Source organism: Staurois parvus, unplaced genomic scaffold, assembly GCF_062004578.1.
Source record: "Staurois parvus isolate SC_StPar_1 unplaced genomic scaffold, SC_StPar_1.0 ptg000163l, whole genome shotgun sequence".
In the NCBI taxonomy this organism is placed as follows: Eukaryota; Metazoa; Chordata; class Amphibia; order Anura; family Ranidae; genus Staurois; species Staurois parvus.
In genome coordinates, this window is record NW_028317959.1 from 208,443 (window position 1) to 228,521 (window position 20,079).

Below are 20,079 nucleotides of genomic sequence, written 5' to 3' on the forward strand. Positions count from 1 at the left end.
CGGCCTCCCATTGCTGCTGTCTCTATCGCCACACTCTGCCATGTGCCACTTTCAGGTCTCCTCACACTGCTGGTGGTTTCCATTTTTGTCATAGGGTGCTGTATGGCCTCCCATTGCTGCTGCCTCCACCGCCACACTGTGGCTCCACACTCTGGTTTTGGCCCCGTGACTGCCCAAATGAGTGAAGTGTGCGGTGATTCTAAGATCGACGGCACTCATCTGCATGTCATACTGACTGACAGTATTATTTCTCTTCCCCAGCAGACTCCAAGGGCATTTAAATTAAAGGTACAGTGTTCTGCACTAATATTAAGTCTCTCTGAAGCCTAGAAACACCCTTTTTTAAGTTAAATTCACAGCGAATTTATTCGACTCGAATCGAATATTGTCCACGAATTCGCCGAATCAGTCGAATCGAATTTTTCATTTCTTCGCTCATCTCTAGTCTTGACCACTGCAGTCCAGGAACATCCTCAAGAGCTCCAGTTTTGGAAATACTCTGACCCAGTTATCTAACCATTGCAAACTGGCCCTTGTCAAAGTTGTTCAGATCATTGCCCACATTTTCTTCTTTCAGCTTCAGGAACAACATGTCCTCTTGCTGCCTAATATATCTCGCCCACTTTCGGGTGCCATTGTAACAAGATAATCAATGGTATTCACTTTACCTGTCAGTGGTCATAATTTTATAGCTGTTTTTTAAAATTTAAATACATATAATCTAATATCACCATGTTGAGCCAGGATGTGGCCAAAATATCTGGAGGATCTAAAAAATGTTTTTGCAACATGATGTTAGTTTATATAGTAAAGTAGGGTTCAGTTATGACAGAATGAAAGAGAATCACAAATCTATTACTGTATAATCATCATCATCATCATCATCCTACTACTACTACTACTACTAATAATAATAATAACAATACTACTACTACTAATAATAATACTATTACTACTACTACTACTACTAATAATAATAATAAGAATAATAACAATACTACTACTACTACTACTACTAATAATAAGAATAAGAATAATAACAATACTACTACTACTACTACTACTACTACTAATAATATAATAATAACAATACTACTACTACTAGTAAAAATAATAATAACAATACTACTACTACTACTACTACTACTAATAATAATATAATAATAACAATACTACTACTACTAGTAAAAATAATAATAACAATACGACTACTACTACTACTACTAATAATACTACTTATAATAATAATAATAATAACAATACTACTACTACTACTAACAATATTACTACTACTACTACTACTACTACTACTACTACTAATAATAATAATAACAATACTACTACTACTACTAACAATATTACTACTACTACTACTACTACTACTACTAATAATAATAACAATACTACTACTACTACTACTACTACTACTACTAATAACAACAATACTACTACTACTACTACTAGTAATAATAACAATACTACTACTACTACTAATAATAACAATACTACTACTACTAATAATAGCAATACTACTACTACTACTACTACTAACAATATTACTACTACTACTACTGCTATCTGTGTTTAATGCTGAGGTGCCATTCGTCAGTGCTTCCAGCCTAAAGCCCACCTGAGCAAAGTCAGGACTGTAACACAGTCACTGGATGCAGCAACAACCTCACTCAATGTTTTATTGTATTGACCATACGGCGGCACTCACCATTTTTTACTGTGCTATATGTGACACAGCGATTCTGATTGGCCGGACACAGCATGGTGCTGGCCTCCAGACAAGTGTTAGAGTTGTTTGAATAGCAGGATCTGCAGGTCAAGTTGCCATTATTTTGACTCGCCGCAGGAACTGCAAAGTCACAAGGAGACAACGTTTAGATAACAAAAACGACTTACAGCTATCATATACCTGAATCTGACTTAGTATCAGTCCCTGTACAGCAGAGTCTAAACTGGGGGAGAGAGAAGCAACAAAGAACCAGTCAGGCATTCTGACAGGAGGAGAGAGCAGAGTGACAGAGGGATGAAATCATGAGTCTTTTGCTTCTCCTTTCACAGTCCAGTCACAGGCTAGGGGTGGGAAGGAGAACCTAGTGTCTGCTTAGGCAACTGTGTGTGTTCAGCTTTAAAGTAACCCTTTCCAGGGAAGTGACGCATCAGGTGATACACAGAGAGGAAACAAATCCTTCTACATAAGTTGTACCTGATTATCTGCAGTATTCTCTTCTCTACAGCTGTTAAAAGTGCAGCATTTATATAGCTTGTCTCAACTGTCAGAAAGCAGAGGGTGGGAAGCTAGAGTTACACTCTACAGAGCTTAGTGAGATCTGATTTGAAGGAACAGACACTGCCCCTTCACACAGCACACAGGAACAGAGTTGAGGCTGTAAATCACAGGTTGTGTGTTGGAGCTCCCTCCCCTATCACATTTTATCTCTTGGTGTCAGGAAAACTTGCCAGAAGTGACTCAGGCAGATAGTAAAGGAACAAGGCAGCAGACAGAAATGACACTTAGTGCTTTGAGACAAATATACACTATAGAGGGATATGCTTTGTTCATATTTCATTATATTATTATGAATATTATACAGGATTTATATGGCAGTTTACAATATAAAGGGAGACAAGTACAATTACAATACAGTTTGATACAGAAGGAATAGGAAGGCCTTGCTCATGGAGCTTACAATCTAAAGGGAGGGGGGGGGGTGGTATAAAAGGTAATAGCTGCAGGGGATAATCTGACGCAAGTACAGTTCTTGGGTGGAGGCGCGGTAAGCTTCCCTGAATAAATTCATTTTCATGGATCGCCTAAAGGTGGACAGGGTAGGAGCTAACTGGATATAAGGTATCTGGTATATGGTTAAGATTTAGCCAGTGATTGAATGTGGGGGCTGAATGTGAGGTCAGAGTCTAAGATTACACCTAGTGTGATCAATCCTAATCCTTACTTTCTTTGTACTAGTAATGGCAGTGAACAGCAATTTATAGCGGGGCTGCGGGACTGCGGCTGGCATTCTGACTCTGGGTGGGAACTGACTAACTGCCACTGACATCCCCAATGACACTAATACATCAGTGCTAATAAAAAGCATTGACACTGTACTAATGACACTGGGCAGGAAGGGGTTAACTTCTGGGGCGATCAATGGGTCAACTTTGTGCTGTTTTACATTGTGTGCTGTTTTACATTGTGTGCTGTTTTACCTGGGAGACATGCTGTACAAAGCAGCATGTCCTTGCTGAGAGGAGAGAGACCTGTGTTGTTTATACACAGGTCTTTCCCCTGTCAGCTTTGCCAACGATCGCCGAGTGCTGGCCGAGAATCGCCAGCCGGGACCCGCTGATTGACATCCCTGCCGCCAATAGCAGCGTGGGTAGGGCGTGCGTGCCCCCTACCCAGAAATGCAGATGAATGGGCTGAAAATGAACTGCACTCAAATTGCACAGGAACATGCTCCTGGTGTAAACCAGCCCTAAGGGTACTTTCGCACCAGGTGCGGTAGGACCTCATTGGGTGTCTATTCCAGCACAGTCCCATTGCAACATGCCTTGTCTTCTACCCAGGGCCGTAGATAAGGGGGTACCACCAGTCTTCCTGTACGGGGCTTAGGCCAGCATGGGGGCCCATACAGCTGAGTGAATCGGATGTGGGCAGGGAGGATGATCAGCATGGTGGGGGGCAATTACTGGAACTGATCCCATGTTTGGCTCTCTCTGCAGCAGCTGAAAGCTGACTTCTCCTATCCCTCCCGCTGACTTTCAGCTGCTGCAGAGTGAACCATAAAGGGGATTGGTTCCAGTAATTGCCAATGCCTCCCTGTGTGCTTCCACCTCTGCAGTGCTGCCGGTTTCCCTCCTCTCCTTCCCACTGGAAGCTGTAAGTACACAATAGGATCCTTCATGATGGACAGTGGGATAATGTCCAATAAATATGTCACATTTTCCAGCCGCTTCCTTTTCTGAATGAACACAATGAGTGATCAGTACAGATCACTCACTGTGTTCACTCATAACTGAAGCATAGTACAAGCCCAATAGAATCGTGTGACATTTCAATAAAGTTTGTTAAAAAAAAGTAGACAGTGCAATGTGCTGTGATTAGTGCATTGGAGCTGCTGACATCCTACTACACACCATCAGCTGTGTTGTAATGCAGTTGCTGGTGTAAATCAACCCGAAGTGGGAACATCTGTTGCATTGACAATTATCTAAGGGACATTTCCATTCAGAGATTTCTTCTGGGACACAAGCTGCATAAATAAACTTATAGGGTTTTCAACATTCATCTTCTCTATTCAAAACTAAAAAATAAATAAAATTATTTTACATACACTTAGAGGGGTATATATTCATCCTGGGAAATTGTCAGTACATTTGTTCTGTACAAATGGGGACAAAAAAAAACTGTTATTAGGCTACTTCCCTCCAGGTCAGATGTTTTTCATTCATGCAGAGTGCATCAGGAAAATACCCCATTATGGCCACTAGATGGAATTGTGAGCATAGGGAATAAACACTTATTTCCTATGGCTATAAGCTCCATCTAGTGGCCATAATACAATATTTTCCTGATTCATTGTATTCTGTATGAATGAAAAACATTCGACCTGGAGAGAAAATATAATATTTGTTTTTCGACCCAGTTTACACAGAACACCAGTTTACCATGCAGTTTTTTTTTTGTAATAGATTGGAGAGCTATTATAGCCCCTTATCAGGTTCTTATTGCTGTCTGTGTCCCTGTTAGGAAGATTAACCCTCTCTATTTGTCCATGTGACCATTTTCACTGAGAGTGAAAGAAAATTAAAAATTTTGGGTTGTCACCAGAAAAGGAAAAAAAGGGGAAATTCTCCAATGGGGACATTAATTCTGGTGACAACCAGGGATTCCCTCACTTTGGAGGGATTTCCTCCCACTTCCTTTTTTGGCTATGGGACAAGAAGGGAAGATACTGTAAATCTCCCCAATGGGACACAGACGGCAAAAAAAAAAAATGGACAAGGGGTATTATAACCCTCCCTTACTGTATCCAAAATGGAAATAAAAAGTGTTGTCTTTAGTCCTCCTTTAATGATGTATATTATTAGGTATAGCTTTATGTATGAATATAGTAATGAGATATATACGTTCATACCGATAGAGGTAGGTGGGATACATCCACTTGTATTACAGCAGGTGGTGCTGATAGCAATGTTTCTTGTTGGGTAACTGACCACAATGGCTTGGCCACACTCGCTGGAGTTCCCACATCTCCCTACTTGGTCTATGGATAGTACATTACCTGAAGCTAAAACACATACATGGTTACTATAGGTATATATATATATATATATATATATATATATATATATATATACAGTATATATTATGCAAAATGCAAAATGAGCGAACAGAAGAAAAATCTAAATCAAATCAATGTTTGGTGTGACTACCCTTTGGCTTCAAACCAGCATCAGTTCTAACACTTCCACACTTTGTACACTTACACAAAATGAGGGATTTTGTAGGATTAGAGTCAGGGGTATGACTAACCAATTCTACCAAGCAGGTGCTAATGATCATCAATTTCATAGGTAGGTTGAAAAACAGTCATTTTCTGACACAGACACAGCTGTGTAGGAAGCTTAAACCTGGATGAGGAACAGCCAAACTCTGCTATTGAGGTGAGGTTGTGGAAGACAGTTTCATGTCAGTGGTTATACACCATGGCAAGACTGAGCACAGAAACAAGACACAATGTAGTTATAATGTGTCAGGAAGGTCTCACTCTCTCTCATGCAAAGATTTCAAAGCAGACTGGGATTCCAAGATGTACTGTTCAAGCACTTTTGGGGAGCACAAAGTAATAAATTGTGGCAAAAAGCCATGGCATGCCTCTGACATAGAAATAAGGATAAGTGACTAAACTATGCAGGAAAATATAGAAACTGGTGTTCAGAAACATGGCTGCAGGTGCCCTGGACTGATGAGTCAAAATATCAAATATGTGGCTGTAGCAGGAGGCAGTTTGTTCGCCGGAGAGATGGAGAGTGTTAGAATATTGAGTGTCTGCATGCAACTGTGAAGCATGGTGGAAGTTCAAGTTTAGGGCTGTATTTCTGCAAATGGAAGATGGAGATTTGGTCAGGATCAATGGTGTCCTCATTGCTGAGAGATACAGACAGATACTAGATTGTTTGGAGGAGTTTAAAGTCAAGTTCCCAGAGCAGCCTCAAAACATGTGATGCACTTGACAGGGATATCAGGGGTTGCCTTATTCTCCAAAAATGACAACCAGGACGATAAAAAGGAGGCTTTGTCTACCTCCACCCAGGATGCAGGAAGGATTCCCTCTCCGAGGACCAACTGCTGCTTAGAGAACGAAGCTTGGACTATAAGCACAGATACTGTGAACATTGTAATACTAATACAGACATAAAGGAAGCCAGCTTCATGGGAAGTAATGCTCAGTACATAGTGAGTGGATCAGATGATGAGTCATTCTTCATCTGGGAAAAGAAGACTTGTGCCCTCATTAGGGTTTTGCAAAGAGCTGAGTCTATAGTTAATTGTCTACAGCTACACCCAAGGTACTGTTTCCTTATCCATTATGCCATACCATCAGGGAGGTGTGTTTTTAGCCCCAAATTTATTCTGCAGCAGAACAACGATCCCAAACATACAGTCATTGTCATTATGAATTATCTCTTCATAAAGACCATTAGGGTGGGGCTTCATGTTTGAGTCAAACATAATGCTGGTAAGGGCATTTGGCAGGCTGTTTGCCCGCTGCACCCCACAATGTACTGAGCTCTGACAGTGCACTGTGATTGGTCAAAGCAATGCACCTTACCACAGATCAGGAGCAATGCGTTGGCCAATCATAGTGCATGATGATGTCACAAGGGGTGGGGTGACCCTGCCCCTTGTGACATCACCACACTATTTAAGAACTGTCATCCCAGTGCAGTTGTCAGATGGCGGGAGCCAGCGTAGAGAGAGGATAATTTTTTTTTGTTCTTTTTTTCGGGGTGGCGGTGGTCGGCGGACATCGTGATTGACGTTGGATCTACTTTGGGGGACATTTTGTTTTCATTTTTAATGACTTGTCAAAGACTGTTTCTTTTCATCTGTACACTACACTTTTTTTGTGACTGAGTAGTGCTACCATGTACCCCATATTCATTCCCATAGGAGGGGCTGGGATCTGGGGGCCCCCTTGTTAAAGGGGGCTTCCAGATTCCAATAAGGCCCCCCCCAGCTGACTCCCACAACCATCAGCCACGGTTGTGGGGAAGAGGCCCTTTTCCCCATCAACATGGGGACAAGGTGCTTTGGGGGAGAACCCATCCTGCCCCAATGCACCCCCCCATGTTGAGGGCATGTGACCTGGTGTGGTTCAAGAAGAGGGGCACTCTCTCTTTCCCCCCCCCCCCGACCTGCTGGGCTGCATGCTCGGATAAGGATCTGGTATGGATTTTGGTGGGGACCCCATGTCATATTCTTTTTAATTTTGGCGTGCGGGTTTACCTCAAAATCCATACCAGACCTGAAGGGTTTTTACATTTTTTAATTGCTGGGCAATGCTGGCAATTCTTTTTACATTCAGCTGTCAGTGGGGATTAAAGAATGTTTTCACTACTAAAATACCGTATGACTTAATAATATAACTCATGCGGTATTGTAGTAGCTGTGCGGTATCTTACCACATACGCAGATGCAGTAAGATACCGCTTAGTAAATTGTCCCTGTTCAAAGTTCGCAGTCTAACTTTTGGTAGGTTTGAATGTTCGACCACGAACTGCACAGGGGGGTGTTCAACCCATCACTACTCATCGAGTAACATCATCGAGTCTTTCTGGGATTACATGAAGAGACAGAAGGATTTGAGGCAGCCTACATCCACAGGAGATCTGTAGTTAGTTCTCCAAGATGTTTGGACCAACGTACCTGTTGAGTTCTTTCAAAAACTGTGTGCAAGTGTACCTAGAAGAATTGATGCTGTTTTGAAGGTAAAGTGTGACCACACAACAGGTAATGTAAAATTAAAATAAGAAACTATAGATTTTTCCATTAAATAATTTCTGTACTTGACTTTCTTTACTGTATTTTACTAAGTAAAATATTATTAGATGTTACCATCTGTGGTTTGGTAGAACTCCGTCAAACAGACATCCTGCGTTGGCAAGCATATATAGGGATTGTAAGGAAGCCTTAGGCTGGATGAATTTATGTAGTTGTTACAGAACAGGATTTGGTCTGGGAAGGATAGTAAAAATAAGTTATTGATGAACATGTAAAATCAAATATGCTTATCAGAAATTGCTGTACAACGGCTTCCAGAGTGGACATCCAGATTTGAGCCATACACAGTATGACAGCAGTTACAAGTGTGCTTACTATATTGTCTTATCTACTAAAACAGTGGCCTCCAAACTGTGGCCCGATGTGGGCCCTTTCATATATTTATCTGGCCCTTGGGACACTGTTACTCCCACTGACACCAATGATGGGGCACTATTCCTTCCACTGACAGCAATGATGGGACACTGTTTCTCCCACTAATATCAATGATGGGGCACTAGTCCTAACCCTGACATCAATGATGAGGCACTATTCCTCCACTCTAGCCAATGATGGGGCACTATTCCTCCCACTGACACCAATGTTGGGCACTATTACTACCACTGTCACCAATGATGAGGCATTATTGTTTCTATTGACAGCAATAATGGGACACTATTCGCTCCACTGATACCATTGATGGCGCACTATTCCTCCCAGTGACATCAATAATGGGGCAGTATTCCTCCCACTAACACCAAAGATGGGGCACTATTCCTCCCACTGATACCAACAATGGATGCTACTCCTCCCAATGGCACCAAAGATAGGACTCAGTTTCTCCTCTCACTGAACACCATGTTGGGGAATTGTCTATTCCTACAAACACTAGGACATTTTCTGCTTACACTAGCCACAGTCTCCTCAGGTCTGAAGCACTGTAAACTGTTTGGAAAGTTTGGAGACCCCTGTACTAAGAGATTTGTAATTATATGTAACGCAGATTGTAACAAAGACCTCACAATGCTGTAATCGTTAGTGTGGTCTAGGACACACACCAATCTGTGGCTGAGCAATGAATGAGCAGCAGAACACAGATGAGGTCATCACTCTCTTCCAGTCAGAAGGCTTTCAATGGGAGATAAACACTGCTGTGTAAGCATCAGAGTCTCATTGGTTAACTGTGCTGCCCACCCCTCCTAATCTGCTGTACAAAAGGTTAATGTCAAGAAAAACTCAAGTACACCAAATCTTCTAAGTACTAGGATACTGCTAGTTGTATATAGAAATACATATTTATTTTAAACGAATACATGGATTTAATGGTGATTTGTTACACTATGAAACCAATTTCTGTCTACCTATCGTTACACCCATGGTATATGAGCATACTGGATATCTTATATCAAAACCGTGGGTATGATTACGGATTTGCCCATTCCTTATGGCTATAATGGCCTCCACTTCCCTTTGAAGTCTTTCCAAAGAGGAGTGTGGAAATTTCTTCTCTTTCAGCCAAACTAAGATTTGCAAGGTCAGGTACTGATGTTCGAGAAGACCTGGCTCATGGCTTCTATTTCATCCTAAAGACCTTCAGTAGGGTTGTGATCAAGACTTTGTGCAGACCAGTTGAGTTCCTCCACACCAAACTCATCAAACCATGTCTTGATGGAGCAGATTTGTGCACACAGGCACAATCATGCTGGAACATAAAAGGGCCTTCCCCCAATTGTTGTCACAAGCTTAGAATTGTACCATTGCACTCTGAGCTGTGACATTAATAGTACCCTTCCCTGAACTCAATATTTTAGATGGGTTTCCACATACTTTTGGCTGAAGAGTGTGTCTCTCCCTAGAGTTTTAGCTTTAAATAAATTAATGATAACAAAGCCATGATGGTACCTGATCATAAAATTGAATGTTGGCAATTTTATGCTAAGACACTTCCTGAAAATTAGACATGTACAGTATAGAGGAGTTCAACAGATGTCATATGGTGTCTTTATATTCCCTACATCAGATTAGTAAGCCCCATTCATGCTATGGCAAGTTCTAGCCGCTATAAAAATGTGGTTTTCATAATGGCTTGGTCTCTATGTAGACTATAAAACCTTGGTCTCTAAAATGACTGGCAGTCTTTCAACAAAATACAATATTAATGATTTTTTGGAGAATTGTCACTTATCCTAAGAAATATAAACCATACCAATAAACCCTAACACATTTTGTTGTTCTTCTCATCCTGTTGCTCCTCATCCCAACTATCTATGACTATTCCATGGCCATCTATGAACCTTCAATATGGATTCCATTCCCATCAAGAAAAAAATATGCTGTAAGCCAAACCTCCAGAAGCAATATTTTCTTATACCATAATTAGTCACCACTGGTTTAAAATGTTTAATAAGGCTGTACCCAAGGCAAACAGCTAAATACACAGTTGTAATGCAAATGTGGGGACTGTTTTAACTACCAAAGGGTTTGTATTTTTGTCCATCCAGTTATGAAGTTTATACAGTTCTGCCACACAGCACAGACCTGACTAGCAGGAAGGGAGACCTGTTTTAATAAGGTGTAGTTTAGTAATATTTAGACCTTTTTCACAGGGGCAGAAGGGGAGTGTTAAACAGATGGTTGAACCGTGGTTTTGTTGCTCATTGACCACCCATTTAACAAATAACATGCAGTTGGAGGAGATTTTACACAAGTCAAAGCTGTGGCATATTTAGCTTAGCACACCAGTGAAGCTTGTCTAACCCACCCTTTGAAGTCAATGGGGTAGTGCCACGTAGTGCAATGTTTGTATATGTAGCACCCTCCAAGTGTACAGTATACTGCTCAGTAAATTTAGTTTGGCTCCCCTGTAATTGGAGGAGCAGGGGTTGATTAATTACAGCTGCTCATTGTTTCACAGGCTACTGCTCTGCTACTTCCCCCTATCTTCTAGAGGATTCTAAACTAGAATAATTGTGTGAGGAAGGACAGGGCATGCAGCAGGTGTGTCCAGTAGGTGGTGAGAAAGCCCATAAATAGACTGAGGCCTGGGAATCACATGGCAGTGTTCCTGAGTCCAGTCCTGAAGGAGGAGACCTTTGGGCAGAGGGTTTTCCCCTGGGACAGGATCCTAGAGGAAGTCTTCAGGAAGACTCTGAGGTCCCAGCTAGGCTTAGCTGGGGGGCCTATTTGCAAATCCGCACCTGGGGATGAAGTCAGATATGGAGATGTTCACTGGAGAGCCAAGAGGAAGCTAGTGGAAAGGAGTCCAGTGGTCTTATAGTGGTGTGAGTCTACATCTCACTAGGAAGAGCCTGGTGGATATCAGTAGGAGGCAACCAATGATCCTGTGGCTAGATGACCCCAGTGCTGAAGAGTAGTGACTGTGTGTAGCATTTAACTCTGGGAGTAGTACAGCTCACCATCAGCATAGAGATCCTGTGGGACATTCATGTTTGTGCAACGGACCCAGAAGTTTAAGAGTCCTCATGTTGGTCTGTTTTTACAATTCTGGGGTATCCCTATCCAAGGTCATTGTTCCCTATCAAAACCCAAAAAGAGAAGATCATTTGTATCATGCAGGTCCCCTGCAAACCTGTCAGTGTGTCTGTGTGCCCGTACATCATACAGGCAGGCAGATACTCTGACAGGAAGACTCAATGAACTACCACAGCGCCGTGGTAGTTAATTGAGAACTATAAGCCGAAAGCTACAAAGGCTGTCAGAACTTGTAGTTGGGTAGGGGCCAGTCCATCCATAACATGTTACATGTTACACCTTAAATATGGGTTTAACATGTAACGTGTTACGAAAGGTATACTTATCCTTTAAGGATGTATTAATGAATACAGAGCTGACTTATTTTGTGTCTTTTATGTCTGCCTGGAGTTCAGTTTTAATCACATTAGTAGTAGTTGCATCTAAATTATGTTGATAAAAAAAAAAAAAATTACTTGGTTTTAAGACTGTTGCTTGGTAAGCAGCGTAGTATGATTTGTACCCGGATGAACTACTGTAAAATAATGGAAGAAGAACTGATGCAAAAGTGAGATCAGAGCATCCCGTCAAATTTCCATATCGGGCATTCCCGCCTAAAACAGAAGCAAAATATGACAATATTTTAGACTGGTATGCATCTAGAAAATTCTATAATAAACAGTAAGCCTAATGTGGTTGTAGTGTTGGGTTAAGAATGTTATATTATATTAGCATAACATAATACAAAAATTCAAAGTGTAACAAGTACCATTCTTCTGTCAGAATATCACATAGTCACCAGGAGTATGTAACTTATAGAGTACAGGGGTCGGGAATATGTAATGTACAGAGGGAAGGGATCAGGGGTATGTAACTGACAAAATGCAGGGATCAGGAGTAATTGTCAGAAGCCAATTCATGTAATATTACTTTTCCTGCCCCTGAAAGCAGCTTGTGCCTGTAGTAATCCTTTGCCTGCTCCCCAACAGGGAATAAATATCCCCTCTCTGCTCCCAGGCAATCAGGAAGAACAAGCGAGTCAGGACTTAGTACAGGAAGGTTGGCTCTCCCCCCCTATCTGCAGTCATGCCTAGGGTGATAGTGATGTCATTGGTGGCACCAATGTCCAGATGCTCATTGTTGCTGACACTGTCTATTTCAAAGCATTCCAATACCCAGAGAATCTTATTTACTGCTAGCCTTACTGTTTTTGAAATATGGTTCAGCAAATGGACAACTCTCTATTCCAATCTGAATGGGTAAAGCCTTATTATAAAGAAATGAAGGGATAAATGGTTCTTATTCAAAGATGCTTTATTAGAGTGTTGTAATCTTAGCCAATCATAGGATTGTAAAAGGTTGTAGGGAGCAGGTGGAGCTTTCAGCTGTTCACATGCTGTTAACAAAGATGAATAGCTCTAGCTACAATTTGCACACACAAGTCAATGACTTATAGCAGTCAGTAACCCCTTATCAGACCAAATGGTCAATGAGAGACAGCTGTGCCAGGATGGAGCTAGTTCTGCTGTGCTGTCCCTTAGCTATCATATATTAAAAATGTATCTGTTAAACAAAGATTGTATACATAAGATACAAGGACATATATAAATTTTAATAATGTATAAATGTAAAAAGGAAAAGAATAGGAAAAAAAACTAAATGTAAATGAATGATAAATAAATGAATTAAACAAATAAAACCGACCCCTAGGATATTAGTTTTCTCTCAAGGGAAGTAGAGATGGACATGCATCGAGAAGTATAATTTTCTAGGTAATGCGGCATTATACACTTACTTGTGACAATCTCATTTTCCACATACTGCATGCACTGGCTCTGATTGCCTGGACATTGTATAACATAGTCCATGGGGCACGGTATGATGTCCGTTTTGGTGCAAGCGGGGCAGGAATAAGCACTGGGAACGGTGCTTACAGCAGGCACTGAGAAAGAAAGAAAGAAAGAAAGAATAGAAGGATCAAATTAAAGAACAGAAGTGTTAAATCATATACAATGTGATAACAACACTGAAAAAGGTTTCCTTTAATATACTTACGGACTGGTGCTGTAGGGGTGCACGAGCTTGTAGTACAACAAGTAGTTGATGTCACCGTTGTGAATTGTAAGTCTGTCATTATGCCCTTAGTGTTACAATAAGAGGTGGGGGAGCACATTCTTTTGAACACATACAATGGGGGGTATCCACTATCTACAACAGAGAAAATATATACAGAGCCAAATATTATTCTCTCACAATCTAACTAGAATCACTACTGAATATATAAAAGAAATTAAAAATTTTGTCTTAATACCAAACTGAACTTTCAATTCAAAGAGTATCTAAAGTCAAAAACAGAATATTATGATACTGCATCTTACCAGCCCTCAGATGTGGTGGCTGCCTTAGTTTCCTTTTTTAGTTTTTTTTTCTATTAATTCTTATCTAGTACTCCTGCCAGTAACACACTTCCTGTCCATGGATGGATACGTTCCCCTTTTTATGGAAGCCATGGTTGCCATCCATGCTGGACCTTAAGGCTTTGTTCATACAGGCATACTTAAGCATACACCCATGTAAGGACCATGTTTGCCTTCATGGGATACACAGTTGTTCCAGACATCAGTGTGCAGGTAGTCCCTTTCATGTGAATTGGGATACAGCCATTGCTCCTCTGTGAGAGTACTGGTGTGTGTCCCCAAATGCAGATTGTGTGCGTTCGGGGACACGAACGTACCTGCACTCACACGAATGTCAAATTGGGAACAGCGGCTATGTCCATGCAGCCACTGCATCCCAACTGACATGAATGGGACTGCCTGCATGAGGATACATGAAACACCTTGCTGAAAATGTTAGAAAACAATCTAACATCTAGGGGATGGTAGGTGTCATTATACATATTACATTTTTAGCTGAGCTGTAATTACCCTTTAAACCAGCTAAATACATTCCAAGAGCATTAAAAGTAAAGGTGTGCTAAGTCCTAAAGTGTTACTAAACCCAGGACCCTGCATTCACTATATCTGGTCTCCCACAGTACAAAGAACATGGAAATGAAATTATTTTAGTAAATATAAACTGCTAAATACCTTTACTCATCAGCAGTATATAGCAGTCTTGTGACTTCTATCAGTCTCCAGCCGAGCACTGGTTAAAGTTTGTAGTAGTTTTCATTCTGCTCTGACTGTCCTAAGAGGCTGCATGACACCTGACCCTCTGTATGTACAGTGCTAATTGGTTCTGTGCTGATCACATGTACCCCCCCAAAAAAAAAGAAAAAAAAAAACTCTCTAGCCATACACACTAAACTAAGCATGTGCAGAGTGACTCCTAGAGCTCTGCACTATCAGCAAATGGATTGGGGACAGCAGAAGAAGGGAAGGTTCAGAGACAACAGGATCAAACAGCCTTTTTACAAAATGAGGAGAATTAAACCCTTATGTTCCACAGTGAGTAAAACAAGCATACTTTACTGCATATACTGACTGATTTTACTGTTGTGGGTTTAGTAACACTTTATAGTTGCATTTCTTTAGAAAGCAGCCACAGCCTGCGTAGAAGGGCCTATCCCTGACAGTATGCTGCAGAGAAGGACCCACTCTGTGAAAGCAGTTAACCCACTATATAGGGGATGTGTCAACCTCTGTAGGGAGACTACTGCTTACACAGAGGGCAGGACCCCTTTTTTTTATTTTGAATAGAGTTAAATTGGAGATACACTAGTAGAAATTATTCAAAAGTTTCTGTTTACCAACATTCATTTGTTTCTCTAATCATCTGCCAGGTCAAAAAAAAAAATTATTTTTTGACTGCAAAGAAAGAAAATTTGAAAGAGAAGGATGGGAATTTCTCTTTGTTCTAAAATGTATTTGTTAATGGCCATCTTAAGGAAGGATTATAACGCCTGTCAGTTTTATTTTGCCTTCTGTGTCCCATTTGTGAGATTTCCCTTAACTTCCTATCCCATAGCCAAAACAGGAAATTAAAGCAAATCCCTCCAAAGTGAGAGAATTGCTTGCTGTCACCAGGGTCACTGCAACTGGTGTCCCCAATAAAATATTTTTCCTCTATTCTGGTGACAGCCCAAAATTATTTTTTCATGGTGTAGCCCTCTTTTTTTTTGGGGGGGGGGTATTTTTAGAAATGACCCTCCCAAAGCAGGATATTGAGCTAAACCTTTAGGTAAATAAGACAAATCAAACCAGAAATCTAATCAAAATGTAAAATAATCACGATGCTACATTGGTCTTTGTGTCAGAGACCTGAAAACAAGATCAGCAGTGATAGGGAGATCTTCCAACTGTTGTCCAACCAGTCTAGAATGCAGTTTCTCACATGCAGAATCCATGGTGTGGCACTGGAAGAGTCAGCCTACTCTGTGCTGTTATCCTTCCATAGTATTTTCTAATCTGACATGCAACTAAACTCAAAGTTCCAGAAGTGGCCATTGAATGTCTAACCTGGCTCTAGCCTATGCTAGTCTTGAGCTAAAACTAGGTATCTATTACCAGACCAGAAGGGACAGGGTTAACTAAATTACCAGGAGCTGTATTTAAAGTCTATTGCAATAGACAGATTCACCTACTAACATACGGTAAGGCAACCACTACACAAATACAGTAGCACAGACCTAGCTCTTTGGCACTGTGCATGTGAGATAATACCAATAGGACAGAGATAGGCCAGTCAGAAGGATTTAGATACACACTCAAGAAGCTATGGGTAGCTGCAGTTCAACTATTGGAACATAAGAATACTTGCAGTCTCTTCTGGTCTGCATTTAGCAGCATAGACAGGACATGTGGCTGGGACTTTCTCTCTCTCTCTCTCTCCACTCCTTTCCAGAAGTGCTAATACATAAGTATACATAACACTGTGATATTAGTCACCAGGGCTGCTGTTAGAAACCACAGGGCCCTATACAGCCAACCTGACAGGGCCCTTTTTCAAAAACACAGTTTACGATGCTTCAGTTATGAATGAACACAAAGAGTGATCAGTACCAATCACTAATTGTGTTCATTCAGGGAAGGAAGGGGCTGGCAAATGTGACATATTTACAGGACATTTCCCCCACTCTCCACCCTGAAGGTCCTAATGTGTGCTTGCAGCTGCCGGTGGGCAGGAGAGGAGGGAAGCTGGAGGCACTGCAGGAGTGGGGGCAGGGAGAGCAAAGCAGCAGGGGGAAATGTATGGTGCACAGGGAGGGTGATAAGTGTAGCTGGGGGGGCGCATTTACTAGAACCGATCCCTTGTATGGCTCTTTGCAGCAGCTGGAAGCCATGGGGAGGGAGAGGAGAAGAGGCCAGCTTTCAGCTCCTGCAGAGAGAGCCATACAGGGGATCGGTTCCAGTAAGTACCCCCCTCACCATGTTGATCTCCGTCCCTGCCCTGATATGATTCACCTAGCTGTCTGTGCCCCCCTGCTTGCCTGGGCCCTGTACTGGAGGACTGGTGGTACCCCCTTATCCATGGCTGTTAGTCACCAGCAGTAGAGGGCAGCAGATCCGTTCAATTGTAAAAGCGTAAACAGGACAAACAGAGAGGGTGAATCTCTCTAACAGGGGCACAGACAACAATAAAAACCTAAGTGGTGATTTAATCCCTCTCTATCCAAAACTAAAACAAAAAAAAAAATTTGCCTTTAGTTATACTTTAAGGAGAGAAAACTTTAATATGGGATTGTCTCTTCCTGCCACCAACTCCTCACTAATGATCAGTAAGTGTATTAGAATAATGGACTAGTAACAAGTCATACAAAGAAGTTATTCATATAAATTACATTAATACGTTTGCTAACAAGGCTATCGTTATCAATAGGATATATTTTATTGTATGAATGTGGAGGGTCCAAGATAACTGTCTCTGGAATTTTACTTTGGTTCTGGTTTGGAGAGAAAGAGCAGGACTATTACATCTATAAAAAAATGGTCTCTGATTTTTATAAGGAAAAAATTTACTAGCTTGATACTGTAACATTTTTTGGGGGACATGGATATATGAAAGAAAGGAATTCTTATAGAACTGTACAAGTATATGTATGATTATTTAATTCAAATGATCGATATAAGAAGACATTAAACCAGCCTTTCTCAACCTTTCACGACAGAAGAACACTTGAAATAACGTTCCAGTCTCAGGGAACCCCTGCTAAAAGTTACTATATCTACAACTCATGATACATTAGTGTGACGGTTAGTGGGAAGAATGTTCCCTTCATTTGGAGTCATTGGGAAGAATTACCCCCTTTACAGATAATTAAAACGATCAATGGTGTCAGTGGGAACTTATCTGAGAGGCAGAAATTGCTCTTTACTCACGGAACATCTAGCAGCCTCTGGAGAAACCCTAGGGTTCCACGGAACCTTGGTTGAGAAACCCTGCATTAAACTTACAAGTCGTATTTACTATGTGGAACAACCTTTCTCAACCTTAAACCCCTGAAGCAATTTCCAGGTCTCGGAGAGCCCTTGCTAAAATAAATAAAATGGCAAGAATGCCCCTTACATTGGTGGCCAATAGATAGTCAGTGTCTATCTTTTGGTTACAATAGATAGACTGCCTCCCTTACAGTAGTGACTCCAGTGAAAACAAAAAGGCATCCAAGAGATGCTGGGACTTTGATATGAGTTTCAACAAGGTAGTGAAAGGGAAAAACACATTTGAAGAGCCCGCTGTCTCAAGTTAGGCGGCTTGCAACAGACAAAATGACAGCTGGGCTAGGCACTAAATTGCACAATGTGGACAAACACATTCCAAGTGTAGCTGCAAAAAAAAACACCCTTGGGAATAGGGGCAAAGCAAGTACACTCAAAGATAAGAAAAACAATGCACTGGTAATTGGCAATAAATTGAAAGTAAATATATATAAAAGGTGCCCAAGGAAAGTTCAGTCCATCAGTTAAAAATGTGATCCTTTTATTCAACTTGATAAAACATATAACATCTCGTTATTCAAATAGCCGCCACAGTAAACATAGACTCATTGGTAACTAAATAGAACCAGCTAGATCTCACTACAGCCATGGTAGCATCTCCTGGTGGAATGTGGAGGTAGATAGTGTATCTGTATGTAAGCCAGGCCACTGAACATGCATGTAGGTCCTGGATATGGAAACCCCTGGACTGTCTAGACAAGGAGCTCCGGTGTTCCGTGGAGCCACTCTGCATGAGTGCACCAACCAGGAAGATGGCTGCCAGCCAAACCAGATACACCCTGGAATGGAAATGTTGTCACCAACCAGCCGGACGTGACATCTTCAATACACTGATCCCAGGGACGGTGGCTGGGGGAGCCCAGGAGACTACAGATGATGGCATTTGAAAGTGAATGCTTCTTTATCAATTCCAATACAATGAACACAAAATATATAGACAACCCTGAGTGTGGGAATGGGAGGATCTAAAGTGTGGGAGGATGGAAGAGTAGGTGGACTATTCATACCCTAAATCCTCCCATTTCAACATGAATGCAGGAAGGCTGATTGCTGGTTTAGGATTCCTGACCAGCAGTATGTACATCAGTAGTCAAAATAAGACCAAAAGTCTTATTTTGATTGCTGTGTGGATACTGCTGACCAGGAATCCTAATCCAGCAATTAGCTTCCCTGTACAGATACAAAGAGGAAAGCCTTACTTTGAGTTCTCTCAAGGTTCTCATTTTTTACTGAAGCCCTGATGAAGGGGGAGTTCCTTTGACCCCAGAATGCATAGGCTATCTGTTAAAGTGTTACAAAACCCAGGACCCTGCATTCACTCTATCTGAACTTGCACAGTACACACAACATGGAAAATAAATTATTTTAGTAAATATAAACTGCTAAATACCTTTTCTCATCAGCAGTTAGAGCAGTCTTGTGACTTCAGCAGAGCACTGATTAAAGCTTGTAGGAGGAGTTTTCTTTCTGCTATAGGAGGATGTGAAACCCTGGACCCTCTGTCTGGACAGTGCCGATTGGCCCTTTGCTGATCACATGCACTCTCCCAAGAGAAAAAAAAAACCTCTCTAACAATACACACCAAACTGAGTGTGTGCATGTGACTAAGGATTCAGTCTGTATCAGGAGGTCTTTTCAACAAGAGGAGGGGCAGAGAAGAAAAGATCAAACAGCCTTTTTACACAATGCAGAGGATTAACCCCTTAGGTTCCACGGTGAGTATAACAAGGATGCTTTACTGCATATACAGACTGATTTTACTGTTGTGGGTTTAGTAACACTTTAACACAATATCAATAAATGAATTTGGCCCCTTACAGTAGTGGTCTGTCACCCTTACAGAAAGCTAAAAAGACCAAAGGTGTAATGCCACTGACTGCCAAGTTTGCTGCCCTCGAAAATTTGCAGGCACCATCAGGAGGGAGGTCTACCAGCCCAGGGGTGGACTGACCATTTGGAAACTCGGGCACTGCCCGAGGGCCCGGGGTCAGTAGGGGGCCCCATGAGATGCCCCTGGTACTTTTTTCATAGGCTTTTTTGAGTTTGAGCAAGGACACAGGAGCCCCATGATCCGTCAGTCTGCCCCTGTACCAGCCACAGCTTAAAGAACCC

The 20,079-nt window shown here is 41.5% G+C and overlaps 1 protein-coding gene across 1 annotated transcript in view; it reads right to left on the reverse strand.

Annotated features, from left to right (window-relative positions):
• Positions 1 to 20,079, reverse strand: part of LOC149462974 (uncharacterized) — a 49,123-nt gene that overhangs the window by 21,883 nt on the left and 7,161 nt on the right. Inside the window, exons 3-8 of the mRNA XM_089676041.1 lie at positions 13,586 to 13,738; positions 13,326 to 13,472; positions 12,007 to 12,144; positions 8,135 to 8,254; positions 5,151 to 5,303; positions 1,721 to 1,861 (exon numbers count right to left, since the gene is read on the reverse strand). Coding sequence (XP_089532167.1) covers positions 1,721 to 1,861; positions 5,151 to 5,303; positions 8,135 to 8,254; positions 12,007 to 12,144; positions 13,326 to 13,472; positions 13,586 to 13,738 — 852 coding nt within the window. The remainder of the gene's footprint in view (positions 1 to 1,720; positions 1,862 to 5,150; positions 5,304 to 8,134; positions 8,255 to 12,006; positions 12,145 to 13,325; positions 13,473 to 13,585; positions 13,739 to 20,079) is intronic.